This window comes from Agrilus planipennis, unplaced genomic scaffold (genome assembly GCF_000699045.2).
Source record: "Agrilus planipennis isolate EAB-ADULT unplaced genomic scaffold, Apla_2.0 scaffold3, whole genome shotgun sequence".
NCBI classification, from domain to species: Eukaryota; Metazoa; Arthropoda; class Insecta; order Coleoptera; family Buprestidae; genus Agrilus; species Agrilus planipennis.
The window spans coordinates 804,990-821,827 of NW_020442460.1; the positions used below are offsets into that span (position 1 = coordinate 804,990).

General features: G+C 35.6%; 1 protein-coding gene across 1 annotated transcript in view; it reads left to right on the forward strand.

The window, feature by feature from the left end:
* Positions 1–16,838, forward strand: part of LOC108737802 (unconventional myosin-XV) — a 72,606-nt gene that overhangs the window by 19,090 nt on the left and 36,678 nt on the right. The window contains exons 2-3 of the mRNA XM_025980620.1: positions 15,964–16,147; positions 16,388–16,708. Of these exons, the coding sequence (XP_025836405.1) occupies positions 16,022–16,147; positions 16,388–16,708 (447 nt within the window). The 5' untranslated portion in view covers positions 15,964–16,021. The remainder of the gene's footprint in view (positions 1–15,963; positions 16,148–16,387; positions 16,709–16,838) is intronic.

Genomic DNA, 16,838 nt, shown 5'->3' on the forward strand with positions numbered 1-16,838 from the left:
AGAGTCCTCTGTTCTCCTATTCTTTCCAATACCTCTTCATTTCTAACCTTTTCTACCCACGATATCCTCATCATCCGCCTATAACACCACATTTCGAACGCTTCTAACCTTTTCTTTTCCGCCGCGCCCACCGTCCATGTTTCGCACCCGTACAATGCCGTGCTCCAAACATATACCTTTAAATTTAATTTGTGACAACTAATCTGAAAGATGGTTAACAACATTCATATTTATTCACATTTTAAACCTTCTCTGGTCTTCCACAAATAATTTAAGACTAAAATTAGCCAAATCGGTCCATCCGTTCTCGAGTTTTAGCGAGACTAACGATCAGCAATTCATTTTTATATATGTAGATTACTGTATTAGTTGATTATGTGCGAATTTAAACAAGGAGATATATATACTCATTATAATCACTTTGCAAATATTTAAGCAGAAGTAAGGTAGTATGCACCTGGTCAATAACAAAAGAAAAGCGAACCACATGAGGTCGGTTTTATATTTATGATACTATAGAATTCAATATTTAAGTTCGTCCGAATGAATTCTTACTTGTTCCATTATTCTGTGAAAACAGTAATAATAGATTGTACGAACTACCTTTTCACAGGTCATTGTCGTCTTGTTCGAGTTCAAAAGGACAAATTATATCCAAATGACACCAAAGGATACCTATATATATTATAATTCACGGAAAAGTAAAACAGAAAAAGGGACAAACATACACACGAGTCATCCTACAAGGGTTTCGTTTTTCATTCGGACGTACGGAACCCTAACCCGAGAACCAATTTAACGTTGTAGTTGAAAAAAAAAAACATCTTCTCCCATACATTAAAACTGAAAATGTGAATAGAGAATCATTTTGAGACCCTTACAACAAGCCCTTCTGTTTGACATTTCACACGGTACAGTTTGCAAAACGTTTCTTTTTAATTTCCTATTGGTCCACCAAAAATTGCCCCCATGTTCAAAATTAATTTATTTACGTTATGCGTCCGTGTTTGGGTCACAGAAATTCGTATGTCTACTAAATTTCAACTTAATCGGTCCAGGAGCAAATTAACTGTGACAGACGGACAGACAGACACGAGTGATCCCATAAGGGTTTCGGTTTTCATTCGGATGTACAGAACCCTAAAAAATGTACGTTTGAAGTGTTTTGTTGGACTACAACTTATTAAAAATATTCTTCAGTTTATCAAATTGACTCAATCTTCTTGTGTGCTTGTTTGGTTCAATTTCTCGTTAGTCTGTATCAAATTTATAATATGGAAAATTGCACCGGCACGATGTTCCTTTAACCCTAAATCTTGTCAATTAACTTCGAATTATCTTTTTTATGACAGTTGTCTTCTTGACCCGAAGGATATTTATCTAATCAGTTCCATTTCCACTGAACGAGATTAAAGTCTCAAAAAAGTCATCCTTACAAAAATTTAAAAGCTAAAAGTTACAAATATTGTAGTAGTGTACGATCTGAAATGCTTTTTATCCCTTTCTCCTAATTACTTATGTCGTGGAAACTCTTCTTTAAACATGTGCTGAATTTAGGATAAATTTGTCCCACTTAGCACATTTCTCTTTTATTTAAGTCGCCTTCGTGTTGACAATATTTTAGCGTACCTGTAGATGAAAATGTTTACCCAGTGAAATTTCTCCATCGGTCAATTATGCTCTCAAGTTTCTTTTCTACGTGTTTCGTCCGTCATTAATAAGGACTGTATACCCACTTTTTTTCGCATTTCGGTCCGCGTATATTGTTATTGAACGGGCGCTACGTGATTGTAGTCTTTATTACTTGGAAGGACTTAAACTGGAGACGGATACGTACGTTTGTGTAAATAAACCGAGGATGGTACGGAGTATTAAGTTCAAATCTGCATTTTATTCCATTCGCGTGCAACCTGCTTCCGTTTACAGCCGAGTGCATTAGGAATATATATTTATAGGTGGAACAGATAATGGTTTATAGAACTCGATTTCTCGCATATAAGACCATCGTTGGCGCATGGTATAAATAAACAGCCCCAGAACAATGGAACGAAAACAGAAAGCGGAAAGTCTGGAATAATATAGGTAACTATAGAAACATTAAGAAAAGGAAGATTATAGTCACGAGGGCTACAATGTAGCACTTTAAAGTGATACTACTTCGGAATATAATGGGACATTTGAAATATATTTCTCTTCATAGCACAGTTAAAGATCAACCACCCTAATCACCACTGCTTCTAGACGGAATTATTTCATCAAGACTGTGATACACCCCTAATTTACAGCGGGGTGGGTTTTTACCGTACAAGAGTCTTTTCCTTCGGCAGGTGAATAAATGGTAAAATAAGTTACCCAGCATTTTGTCACTTTTCTTTTATAAAATTTGTCAAGTCAAAATTGAGAATTTTAAAAAGGAGGAACCGAAAACGCAACGTTGTGAATAGGTCAATATGGTTAGAACATTCAAAATTAGCATAGTCTGCAATTAAATTGACGCATTTACTTTCTTCCTTCAATTCACTAACTAGATTAGAGCGGTTGCTGACAGAATGCCTACTTTTACTTATGAAAGACGTTATAAGGAATATCGTAAACATAGAAAAGAGATGCCAGGTAAGAATTGCAGCGGACACTAATAAAGAAAAAGGAATAACATTATACCAATTGATGTGTATCAAAAACAGATGCATATAAGCAGAATTTGAGCAAAATTTAGAATTTTAAAAAGGACGAACCGAAAACGCAACGTTGTTCATAGGTCAGTATGGTTAGAACGTTCAAAATTAGCATAGTTTGCAATAAAACTGTCGCATTTACTTTCTTCTTTCAACTTACTAACTATATTAGAGCGGATGATGACAGAACGCCTAATTTTACTTATGACAGACGTCATAGGGAATATCGTAAACATAGAAAAGAGATGCCAGATAGGAATTGCAGCGGACATTTATAAAGAAAAAGGAATAACTTTTTACCAATTTATGTGTATCAGAAAGAGATGCTGATAAGCAGGATTTGAGCAAAATTGAAAATTTTATAAACGACGAACCGAAATCGTAACATTGTGAATAGGTCAATATGGTTGGAACGTTTAAAATTTGCATAGTCTGCAATAAAACTGTCGCATTTACTTTCTTCTTTCAACTTACTAACTGTATTAGAGCGGTTGATGACAGAACGCCTACTTTTACTTAAGAGAAACGTTTTAGGGAATATCGTAAACATAGAAAAGAGATGTCAGTAAGGAATTGCAGCGGACACTAATAAAGAAAAGAAATAACTTTATACCAATTTATGTGTAACAGAAAGATATGCAGACAAGCGAAATTTTAGCACGTTTCCAGCTTCGGACTTGAAAGAAATACAAACTTTTCAGTTTTCTGTAGAAGTTTGAGTTTGTCCCCGCCTATACTACCTTTAAGTCAAATAGAAATTTTTGTCACAGAAATAAAATGGAAAGAATCGAGCTTTCTGGATAGACCGACCAAGTATCTTTTTGCTCAAGTCTCTGATGCATATTAATAAATCCAATTTGTCCACTTACTGAAATAAATCTTTTACAAATAACACAACTGTATCAAATTGCGTACCACGTTGTAACAATAGACTGGCTTTCTACTACTATGTCTCTACCATGTTACATTCATTGTATCATGTGTCTATTTCATGAAAATTCAGTTCTCATAGAAATATTGTATTCATCAAAGAGTCCTACTTATGGTATATATCTTCCCATGAAATGTTTACTCTGAATTAATAAACATTTTCACTTTTACAATTACAGACCCTAACATAGAATAAATTTAAATTTCGATATATAAATTAAAGGAAATGAAAAGTAATGTGTTGGAAAATGACACATTTCAGTTATTTGAGAAAATTGTTTTGGAAACTTTTTTATATGAAGGGGATTGATATATATAAAACTTACTGTTCTTTTCTTGACTTTAGTGCATTTCAATTGTGTACCTACAGAAACTCGCCAGAGTTTCATTACAATCGTTTAAATGATATAGGACTGCATGCCCGAGAAACCAGGAAACGAACATTCACTTTTATATACAATTAGATACAATAATTCAATATACATTTACTGGAAATCATAATAAATCAATTAATGGTCATATCGCATTTCTATTAAATAAATGACTGAAAGCAGTCCTTAATAACCGAATACAGGATATAAAAATCGAATTTAAATGTAATCAATGTCACCTTTTCTCAATTATTTTAGTACCTTTACGAAGTACATAGCGTTGCATTAACTTTCTATTATAATTTTAATCGTAACTTTTTATTACTCGAGTACACTACTCCTTTGTCGAAGTTTAGTGTACTTTTCGCATTAGTTGTTATTAAGAGTAATTGCTGTTTTGTTATTTAAGAAATCAGTAAGTAATTGTCGCGTGCCAATGTCAAATTATCACATAGTACTGTAATATACTGTACCGATAGCAACACAAAATAGTAGGTCATGGATGCATTAACACCTTTACGGAAAAGCATGATATTAAACAAAAGATACAACAAATACCCTAATTGTTAAACAAATGAAACATGCAGTTTTGCAACGAGATTATTTTGAGGCGTAAAGTTATTTGTCGAACAGCTCAATGATGTTTACCCCATGGGGTGAACTTTTTACTTTCTAACATTAGGCTATCAGATACGTTGTGCAACAACGCACACAACACACTGATGACACATGTAGTAACTCACATAAAAGTAACGTCAATGCAAGAGTGATTCCCCTAGATAAATATTCTTAATGAAACTGTTAGACTAACTCTAAGCAGTTATTTTTATATGCATTAATCAGTTGGCAACTATGAACAAAATGGGAGGGTTGCTGTTTGACATTTGTGTTTTAGGGGATTCGTCTTGTTTGAGTTGTCATCATCATAAGGTCTTCAGTCTTAAGACTGGTTTGACATACACCTTCACTCTTTCCTATCCTGAGCTAATCTTAACATTTCTCTAAAACTATAACAGCCCACATCCTTAACTATTTGTGAACAGTAATCTAATCTAGGTATACCCTTCCTAACTCCCATTTCTGCCTCTAATATGTCTCTGACTAGCCTGAGAAGGTGTTCCCCTAACCTATCTCGCCTATTTCTTATTGACTTTCATTGAGTTCCCCCATTCTTTCTAACCTTCTCTACCCACGGTATCCTCATAATTGAGTTGTCAACCTTAAATAATCTCAATAAATATCAATTGAAAAAGCTGCTCTTTAAAGAATAAAAATAGACACTTAAATATTATGGCCAGTAGAGGTCGCATTTATCAAGAAGATTGAGCAGTTGAATGAACCTAACCTTGCTCTTTTTTCACATAATCTGTATATTTCGAGAGGATTTGTCAACACTGGTTTGATATGATTCCATTAACTTTGTTTTATTTTTTTTTTTACATATCAGATATTAGATACAGCTGGAAAAAGCACAACCAGTGTAAATTATGCAGCACAGAAGGGATAAAACTAAACAAAAAATGCGAAAATACCTAGTTTTATCGTAAATGCACATATACGTACAATGTATATTTAGAACAAATAAAGTTCATGAAAGCATAATACCAATATTAGCTGTTTAATATTCAAGCAGGTATTACAATAAGTAATTACACGTTTCTGTAACAGGTTACCAACTTCTAGTTGTATTCAATAGATATCTAGTAATTGTTGCTAGTTCATTAAAATCTCATTAGAAATGCAATTAAGAGAATACAATCTTCAGTTTGTGATTCACTAGGGAGTTGATTATTGTTTCAGATTTTTATTCAGCCGAAGTAGACATAAAAAGTCATTATTTTAATTGAAGAGAGCATACCCAATGACGGTATTGGCCAAATTTTCAAAATTTAAGTCGAAGTAATTTCCGAAATGAGAGACACCCTGTAAATTTAGTCTTAAAGAACTGCTTGAACTGAATTATATCGGAAACTATGTTTAATTAGGATTTCCTTTTCCCCTCAATGTACAACATTTAGAGTACAAATACGTACATACACTAGAAGTGGGAATAATTTATTGTAACACAATTCACACCAGCCAATCTATAAATCGAGCGAAAAATTTCAAGGTCTTTCGAACGCGTTTTCAAAGAGTTTGCAGAAAGGTACTCAGTTGATAATTATAAAGTTTAGCGTTGTTCAGAAAATGAAAACAATAGAGAACAGAGGATGTTATGCAAGTCATCAAGAGAAAGAAAAGATAGCACGCTCAGACTCAGACCAGAAAAGATCATTCAAAGACATTTTAGAAGCAGAACCAAGATTAAAGAAGGGCAGAGGTAGACCTACGTTAGAATATTGTTCGTAAATGGTAGAGACGTTGAAATATCTAAAAAATTGTTATGATTAGCTCAGGATATAAAACAGTGGAGATGGGTACCTAACCAGTCGTCCGATGACTTCATGATGATGTGCTAATGAAGGAATTAGGTCCACATGTTTTCCGGCAGTTATAGTCTTACAATAAATTACAATATAGAAAGCGTCTGACTATCTAGAGTCTAAAGACATCCATAGACATTTAAGAAAGAATAATATTGAAGAGAAAACTAACTCAACTTAACCAAATCCAGCCGTAATACGTTATTAAAAGCCAGACAAATACATGAAGTAACGGGCATTTTGGATTACGACATTAAGGAATAGTTATATGAGAACAAAAACGGATGTCTTTATTAGAGCCTTTCTCTTTAGCATCATAATTATTTATATTTTACGTCATATGTACCTACATGCTTCATACGACTGAAGTGTGTACAGATGAAGCTGCAGTAGCTGCATGAGGAGTACCCTATGATAAGGGAGCATAGATTAAGGGGTTTAGGGAGCGAACGAGAGGAGCATCCTGGGCAAATGATGAAGTACTGTAAGATGGCTGACAATGTTAACTGTCAAAGATGGCTGACAACAGCTGATAGTCAACCGAAAATTAGATCAAAGGTTTCTTCTATATCGAATAGCAAATCTTTACAAATTATGTTCCTAAAACCAGTTATACGCATATATAAAAGTGAACAGTAAGGATAGTGGAAGAAATTGGGAATAATCATATATCCAAAATTCTCATTTGGGGTCATATCAGTAGAAATCCTAAAGGTATCTTTGAAGATATGCATCGTTACCTTAGCAAATATATAAATACAACATGAAAACGAATGTTATCATTTCAATTTTTATCTCATAGTATCCCTAATGATATTCAATTCAAGTCGGTAAGGAATGCTTCATCCATTGTCACTTTTTTCCTTGACAAGGAAATTCTAAAGAGATGAAGGTAATACAGTGAAGCAGCCGAGTAAATTGCTGTCAAAACAAAAGAACGTTTGGACAGAATTCGTAATAAGATAGCATACTTAAAATTGGAATGTTACCAATGAGTCCAAATTTCAAAATCCGCGAATGTTTTGATTGAAACTTTACGCCGCGACGAGACGGATGACTTGGAGCGTCATGGTTTCTATTATTTCTGTCGTATTCGATCCTTTGTATGTCACTGTCTCACGGCCTTACTTAAGAATGCCGCGATTAAATTTATATACATGTATGTACAATATATACATCTACATAAGTAGGTGCACACACATGTGTATTTAAAATATTCCGGCCCATCGCTGCCGGCTCTGTCGCAACCCAGAAAAATGAGATTTCGAAACGTTCAGGAACCCACTATTAATGTTTCACTCTTTACACATCAAATCAAACAGGATTGTTTGTAGTTTAGAGATTTGTCTTTACGAGGAAGAATAGTAATAAACTTGAAATGTTTCGTAGAATTTTCTGTCACTCGTACGGCGTGATAGAGATAATTAATTTGTGGATACATTCTTTCGACGTGATTCATTAATGTTAAAGGTCATATCTTCTACATGATACACGGTTTTACTATATTATTTACTTATACACTAATATCAAACCTTGTTACACGTTGTTTTACCTTGGAGGTGTAAATGAGTTAAACATTGTTTTATTGATCAGCAGAACGGAAGGCACTGTGGAAGTCAAAAAACAACAGGCGAGATAGGATACTAAGAGACCTTTTGAGGCATGAAGGATTAGTTAGAGACATTTTAGAATCAGAAGCAGGAGTTATGAAGGGCAGAGACAGAATTAGATTAAAATACTGTTCACAAATAGTTAGAAGTTGCTCTAGTTTTCGGGAAATGAAAAGATTGGGTAGAGGTGCATGTCCAATCAGCCATGGGCTAAATATCTTACGATGATGATGGTTGAATACGAAATGGAAGCCAAAATGTAATCATGCTTGTCCAATGCTCCATGAGCGTTTCTCTTATAATATGGATGTTGTAACCATCGGGTATATGCATCTATCATAGGATAAAATCCAATTGAGTAGACCAGAAGACATTTGCTCTACAACTAAGGAATCATCTAACAGATTTAGACAGTCTTTTGTGGATAGAAAAGAGCAACTATAGAAGAATTAAGGGAACGGAATTTAATTCTATTTGCCCATTTATATTAAAGACAAATTTGTATAGAGCATCTAGGGAAGTAACAGAATCTTTTTTTCACACCGACATCGATGATGTAACAGTGTAGTAGAAACACTGTGTATTACAGTAGTTCGTAGGCTATGTATTAATTGAGAGTAGATTAGTTTACTTCGAGTAAAGAGTTAAATTCAACTATAGATTGATTACATTTTACTTCCAAGAGGTGATAAAAATTTGATATTCGTTAGTAAATTCTCTAGACTGATGGAAGTTATTAGTATAGTTGAAAACCAAAAGCGGAGGAAACAGAGGACCACCAATGGGAATACAAAAATTGGTACTATCAAACATGAGGGGAAGAACTATTGCATCCCTAAAACTCGTTCTTACGTCAGTAAAAATAGTTTCAATCTGGAAGGCATAAAGAGGAGTCAGGATTGATATTAAAACTTGACTAAAGGTAGTAAAGAAAGTTACATTATTACTATTATTCGAACAAGTGCGATTGAGAGGCAATATGGATATATTCAGGCTGACATATTCATACTAGGTTTGTCCAAAAATAATTAGAACGGGTTTGATCTTATATTATTCCGTTAAGGGACTCTAGTGGGATGACCAAAGAGAGGGCTGGCTGGACGGCGATAATATCAGGGAAGAATTTCCACCGTTAGAAAGTTTTGAACAGCATTACACAATCAAGATCAGCACGAAACCTAAAGCTCAGAAGCGATATTGGATTGAGAAGATGTAGTTTAAGAGCTCATCCTAAGATTGTCAAAGCTCAAAGGAAAGTTCGTCCAAGATGAGGTATATAAAGAATTAAAAATTTCGTCGTGAGTCTGGAATATTTGAAGGTGTGCAGTAAGAGCTCACTCTGAGATCGTTAAAGTTGAATGTCCATCCTGGAACGTTTGAGAAGCTGTGGTATAAGAGCTCTCCCGAAGATTGTCAATCGTCAGATCAAGAATCTTGCCATACAAAAGTCACATTGCCTACCACTCGTACTGGCACAAAAAATACTTCTGCATTTTGCCAAGTACCCAAGAATCCTACGATTTTCATGAATTCCCCTTCTGAAGAAGACTCAGTTTGGGGGACATTCAAGACATTCAAAATTCTGTAACTTTGTCATTACTTTGATGGTGACAACACTGATTTGGAAAATCATTATTTCTGAGAAACTTTCTAAAGAAATTGATTAAGTGGTTAGTTTGAACAATGTGGACTATCTAATAGCATTTTAGGCTTCCTTCGGCTGATACTAAAAATCGACTTTGTTCCGCATTTTTGTTGCTCTAGCTGCATTATGCATTAATTGGGGCATATTTTTCTGTGACATTATCATCATCATCATAAGATCGTCAGTCCTAAGACTAGTTGGACACGCACCTTTACTCTTTCCTATCCTGAGCTAATCTTCTCATTTTCCTAAAACTAAAACAACCCGCATCCTTAACTATATGCGAATAGTAATCTAATCTACGTCTAAATCTACCCCTCCTAACCCCCGTTTTTGCCTCTAATATGTTTGATTAGACCTTCAAGCCTGAGGTGTCCTACTAACCTATCTGACTTATTTCTTATTAACTTCCATAGTGTCCTCTGTTCTCCTATTTTTTCTAATACCTCTTCATTTATAACCTTCTCTATCCACGGTTTCCTCATCATCCGCCTGTAACACCACAACGCTTCTAACCTTTTCTTTACCGCGGCGTCCACCGTCCGCTCTAAACATACACGATTAACAATCTTTTTCGAATATCTAAATTAACCGCTCGCGAACATAGAAATGACTTCTTTTTATTGAAGACGACTCGATCCTGCGATATCCTCTGCTTTAATTCCCTACTACTTCTTCTGTCCTGACTTATCTGACGTCCTAGATAACTAAAACCTGCCACTTCTTCTAATTTTTCGTTTCCTATCTTTACATTCGCTCTCCCTACTTTTTCTTCCCTTGTATACCAGTATTTTTGTTTTACTTTTATTTATTTTCATACAGTACTATTTTGTCAGTACCTCGTCCATTCTATTTAAAGCTATCTCTAGCTCGTCCTTGCTAAATGCTAATACTACTACATCATCTGCAAATCTAAGCATACTAATTTTTTGCCCCTGTATATCTATCCGTATCCCCACAGTTGTACCTACTGTCTTTAATGATGTGACACATTCCTACAATTTATTAGTCTTTATTTTAATGCAAGTCGCCTGTTGTAGCATAAGGAGTAGTTTAGCCTGGTTTACTTGGCGCACAATAAACGATTTAATTGTATTGAGTACGACTGTTTGAATCGGAAATAAGTAACAGTAATCGAGGAAATCTTGTCTCTTCCTCCTAAGCGAAAGCATCTTTTTCTTTTCTACGACAGTTATTGGCTGCATTCCGATATTCAGCTTTGAAATTCGATGATTTCAAAATTAATTTACGATACCACTGTTCCCTCTAATTAACCGTAGTATGTTTGAATGTCGTTGGATCGTTGGACAATTATTTTAGGTGACAAACACGCAACATAACCTTTCACTCTCGCTATGTTAAATACCGTGATTCTAGGTCACTGGCTGTCAATGAACTCAACTTTGTAATTTATTTTGTTGTCGAAGTTACACTTTTACCGTATCAGATTAGATTTCAGTGAACCGGCGGTGGTTGCTTGCTTGCTTGCTGAAATTTATGCCACAATTAAAACTACACATTTGGGATACAATTGTTGTATGTGTGCGGATGATCTTTTCAGTTTTGTTGACACATTTTTATAGCAGTTGTATTTTATATCTAAGTAGTTGTTGCAAGCAAAGAAATTATGGCAGAGACGACCTTCATGTTTCGAGACGTTGCGATTTAGAAAGTGTAATATGCTCCGGCTGAGATTACATACTCGCACCACCATTTACTTACTAGACATTTTTTAACAACAAGGAACTTAGTACTTTACGCCTACTGCCTCTATGAGTAGAGATAAATTAAAGTTATTCTTAAAAAGTAGGTTTGCGAATTAAGGAGCGTACAATCCTACGAGCCTCCTGGAATAACGCATGCGAAATAACCACGGTGAAGTCTAAAATATATTGTTAGTAGATAAACTATGACAATTCGACCTCAAAATACCGTCTATTTTCTCATGAAGATTCTTTTTCAACCTCTTCGTTCAATTTCAACCCTCTCTCCTGCTCGCATACTCAGACGGCACGACTATCAGCTATTCTCAGTCGTCTTTGACAGCATCCATCGTTAGTCATCTTCAGTGTTGCCAATTCGAGGGATTTATCCCGATTCGAGGGATTCTCGACGTTCTCGTGGGATAAAGGGATTTTTCCTTATTTTTGCGGAATTTTTTGTAATTTGCTATTTTCTGGTTGGTTTTGTTTAATTTTGTTGACCTGATATTATATTATGAAGGCGCTCATTTTTCTAATTGTAAAAGTAAAATTTTGTCAGCTGTAACCGTGTAATGCTGTACGATGAAACGGTTGATATACGAGGGCGACGTGGTGCAGCCTGCTCAAGTACCTACGATAAATTGTCTTGAACTTTTTTGAATTGTATATTGTTTTCGTATCATTGTATAGTCTTCAGCAAACGTCTTGAAAGTGACCAGTCAACAGATCAGAAACAGATGATAAAACTAATAAAAATAAATATTTGAATTGGTGTATTGTTCCAAAATCCGAACATCTAAACATCTAAACCTCCAAGGCCTCGTTTTGTCTGCATTTTTGGGAAACGAGATAGCTACATACAATAAAATTATCGGTATTATACTATCGACACGAAAAGTTGTCCATGTTTACAAAAATATTGTATATTTTTTCTTCTAATAAACGATTAAATTAACGAATTAAAAAATAATAATAGTAATAAGTTGGAGGGATTTTTAGAGAAAATATGGGATTTTTTGGACCTGTGCGTGGGATTTTTTCCTGTAGTAGGTTGACAACAGTGGTCATCTTTCAGGACGCCGCGTAGCAGAGGAGCACCTTATGATCAGGGAGCAACAGATAAAGGGGTTTTCGGGGGGGTTGGAGCACCCGGAGAAGGAGTGAAGTGGCGAAATCCTGAAAGATGCCTTACAATGACAGCTATCAAAGAAGACTGACAACAGTTGATAACTGTGACGTAGTAGGCGTGAATAAGGTAAAATTAAACGAAAATGAGCCTTCATAAAAAAATACATGGAATTTTGAGACCGAACTGTCTTGGGTTATCTGCTGTTGTTGTAATGAAACTTTTGGTATGTACGACTTGGAGTGGCCAAAATGAGGTTCAAAGAAGAAGTAAGTGCTGACCTTATTCGGATTATAGTGGAACCTTCTATAAGCAAGCCTCATCGGTTTTACCTACTTCAAACTTTTCTTCTATATCTTTACATATCCTATCAATCCACTGTTCCTTAGCCACCCTACACTTTTCTAATTATTTCCCACTTTATAGTCTTATATCTTTTTTTCCCTTCTTCGTCTGTCCTGCTTTTGTATTTCCGCCTTTCTTCTATTAATCCTACAATATCATTTGTTATTCAGGGCTTCCTACTTTCGTTTTGTTTAAGACTTAGTATATATGTAGCTGCTGACTTTAGGCACGTTTTAATGCAGTTCCATTCTATTTCTATGTCCCTGTCATTCATTTCTACCGCTCCCTTTAGTATTTCGTCTGCCCTTGTACCTAGCCTATCTCGTAGGACTCTTTTTTAGAGTTTTCAATTTAAGATTGGTCTTCATAACTACTACGTTATGATCGCTATATATATCTATTCCTGGATAACTCCTACAGTCCTTCACTTGATTTGTAAATATTTGCCTAACAAGTATGTAATCTAACTGATATCTCCCTAAATCACCTGGCATCTTCCACGTATAGCGCCTCCTAACGTGATGGTTGAATAAAGTATTCGCGACGGTTAAGTTATGTTATCTATCTCCCCTATTATTTCTATTGCTTAATCCAAAAGAACCTGCTGTTGCACCCACTTTACCTTCACCTATTAGTGCGTTGAAATCTCCTAAAACTATTAGGTTGTCCTGCCCTTTCACTAAACTTAACATGTCTTGTATATCTGCATAAATCGCTTCTACGTCTTCATCACTGCAAGATGATGTAGGCATGTAGACCTGCATTATTACCGTTTCTACCGGTTTCGAGTTTAATTTAACTATAACTATCCTATCCCCTTTTTGTAAATAACTTTTTACACTATGCCCTACTTCCCTATATGTATTATTCTGAAATCTCCACCCCAGAAGTCTCCAGCTTCGGGCCAACGAACTTCACTAATTCTTACTATATCTAATTCTAATCAACTCATCTCTTCTTTTAAATTTTCCAATTTCCCTATTTGCCTTATTGTCCTAACATTCCTCACTCCGACTGGTGAAATATTACACCTAATCCTATTGCACTTATTGATGACATCCCCCGAGGTAGTCCCTGCCCGGACATCCGAAAGGGGGACTAGTTTACGTTCGGAGTGCTTTACCCCAAAGGACGCCATCATTTAATTTTTATCGTACGTTTTACTCGGGATTATAATGTGGTGGCTTCCGTTGCCTTCCACATCTCAGTATTGCGCATCAGAGTGCCATATCGATCCTCGTGACCTTTGTCTGTCACCCTGAGTACTGAAAGAGCTGCTGCCCTCTTTCAGGGACTCGTCTTAGTCAGGTTTCCCTTTAATAACCCCCCCCCCCCTTATGGTTGAACCCATGGTCCGGCTCCCGAAAACATCGAAACTTCCAAGCCGATCCACCCAGAGTTTCGTCAAGGTTCAAGTCCCATCGGATCAGAAAGAAAGAACTGTATGTACCAGTAGATAAAATGGAAAAAGTCGGAAGAGAATTACAACGATAATGCTAATTTTTAGTCTCTCTAAAAAAATTTAGTAAACAGTTATTTCTGCATTGAGGTCAATTATAAGTTTACCAAGCAGTAGCCGTTATGAATTGTAATAACATATATTTGTCGCCAACTTCCGTGCCATCAAATCGGAAGTAAATTCACGTAACTCTGACCAGTAGAATGACCTGTTACTGCATAAACAGCCAAACAGTACCTACGCTGACGATTTTCAAATCAAAATTTTATACGTTGCACAACCGACTCTTAGAATGTTATTCGGCTTACATAAACGCAAAACTAATGAGTATTTGTAACTTAGCTACCGTAAAAATTCATCTTTTTCTGCATAGTTTGATAATACGCCGCAGCGATACTTATTGATGTAATTAGCACACCCGAAAATTGGATATGATTTAACTATCTAGTAAAAGAAATATTGCACGATTATTATGAAACCATTAAAACATAATTCTCTTACTGTTATTATTTCTTCAGTATTTGCCAAGTGAATAAAAATGGGAAGATAGTTCGCTACTACATATGTTCTTGTCAAAGGAGAACCTTCCTTATCAATAACAATAGCAATGATGAAAGATGGTCGACTATGTTTTAACATAGAATGTTCAGGACTATTTCTGATTCGCATGATCTTGCTAAATAATATTTTAAACAACATGACGAATTGTCTATTGATTAATATTTTATGTTGCACAACGAGCAGGTTCGCCACTAGCCGAGGTCTTTACTGGCGTTTACCTTTCTCGTGGACTATCAACTATAATGTGTGAGATTTATCTGACTAACTTCCTCTATTTGAGTATGTTGTAAACTTCCTGCTTCATTAGTACATAGTTAGAAAAGTTGTTACTACTAAAAGAACCTAACACTTCACATTCCTTTTTAGTTTTCTATATACCTATGAAAACATTATCCACTAATTTAGAAAAAATCTTATAAAAGTATACGTTTGGAGCAAAGCCCTGTATGGGTGTGGACGGTGAGCGATATGGTAAAGAAAAGTCAGAAACATTTGAGACTGATGACCAAAAATACCGTAGATAGAAAAGATTAGAAAACAGGAATTACCAAAAAAGTAGCAGGTTAGAAGTTAATAAGAAACAGAAGAGAGAGGGGGGGAGAATACCTCCCAGGATATGGAGGACTTGTTAGAGAAATATTAAAAGCAGGAGTAAAGGGGGGCAGACGATCTAGAGATTAGATTACTGTCAGCAAATAGAGATGTAGGTTGCTCTGGTTTTTGATAAATAAATAAATAGTGGTTCAAGATCGGAGTATGTAGAAGTGCATGCCTAATAGGTCTTGGGTTGAAGACCTTATGAGGATTTTCTCATTAATTTGATGTTATCTGTAGTTGGTAGAATTAATCCAAAAATGAATTCACTAGTACATTGTATTAACGCTACAAAAATTCAAAGAATCTCATGAAGTATTTTATCCAAAACACATCAAAGCTAATAAAAAATGCCCAAAAGGAATACTTACGGAAGTCTCTCGAAAATGCTTTGATTATTCTCCAATTAGAACAAATGATGACAAAAACTATTGTCTTTCAATGTTTAAGTAAATTGTATTTGACGATGGAGAACTTGTCCACTGCTTTTTGTTCTAATAAATTATTTTAATTTGTTTCAGAATAGTAAGGGGATGGCATGACATGAAAGAATAGCATTTCGTCCAAATTTAAACGATTATGGAGTGGTCTACAGGTGATTTGATATGGTTCGATCCAGGAGTTGGCCATTGGCTTCCGGGAGAAGTCTTGGAATGCCATCGGGCAGCAAATGTGCTTACTGTGCAAGCAGTAATAAATGGAAAGGTAATGAAGAAATAGAACTTGCCCAATAAAGACCAAGAGGGCCGTTGCAATCAAAGTTTCTCAAATTAAATAGATTAAATACTCAATCGTTATAGTTTTGTTTCATAAAATGCGAATTGAACTCATGCGAAGAAGGAATAATTTTTCTCACTTCAAATAAAGTTGGATTCCCAAAATCCCAAATTCAAGAAAGTCTGTAAAATAATTAGGTCAAAAAGATTGGATTTTTTGTATTTTCAGTCTCAAACGTTCGCCTTGACTGGAGGCGAGGGTTCGGTTCGTCGGCGTCAAGACCTGGGGACGTCAGGCGTGGAAGACATGACTCAACTGACAGATCTTCACGAAGCTGCCTTATTATGGAATCTGAAACTTCGATACGACCGGAACCTCATATACACGTACGCGGGAAGCATTCTTGTGGCCGTTAACCCATACCGGATGTTCGATTCCAGTTACGGAATCGAACAAGCACAGAAATACAAAGGGAAGTTGATTGGTGCGTTACCACCCCATCTTTTCGCACTGGGAGCGGCTGCTTACGCCGGATTACCTGCGCCACAGGTAAATAACATTCCAAGACTTGAGGATATTTTTTTGTTGTATAGGTGACCAGAAATGGAAAGCAAGAAACTAGTATTCACTTTTTACGTTTAACATTCCTGCATCATAGTCGATTTTAATACTTCCACTC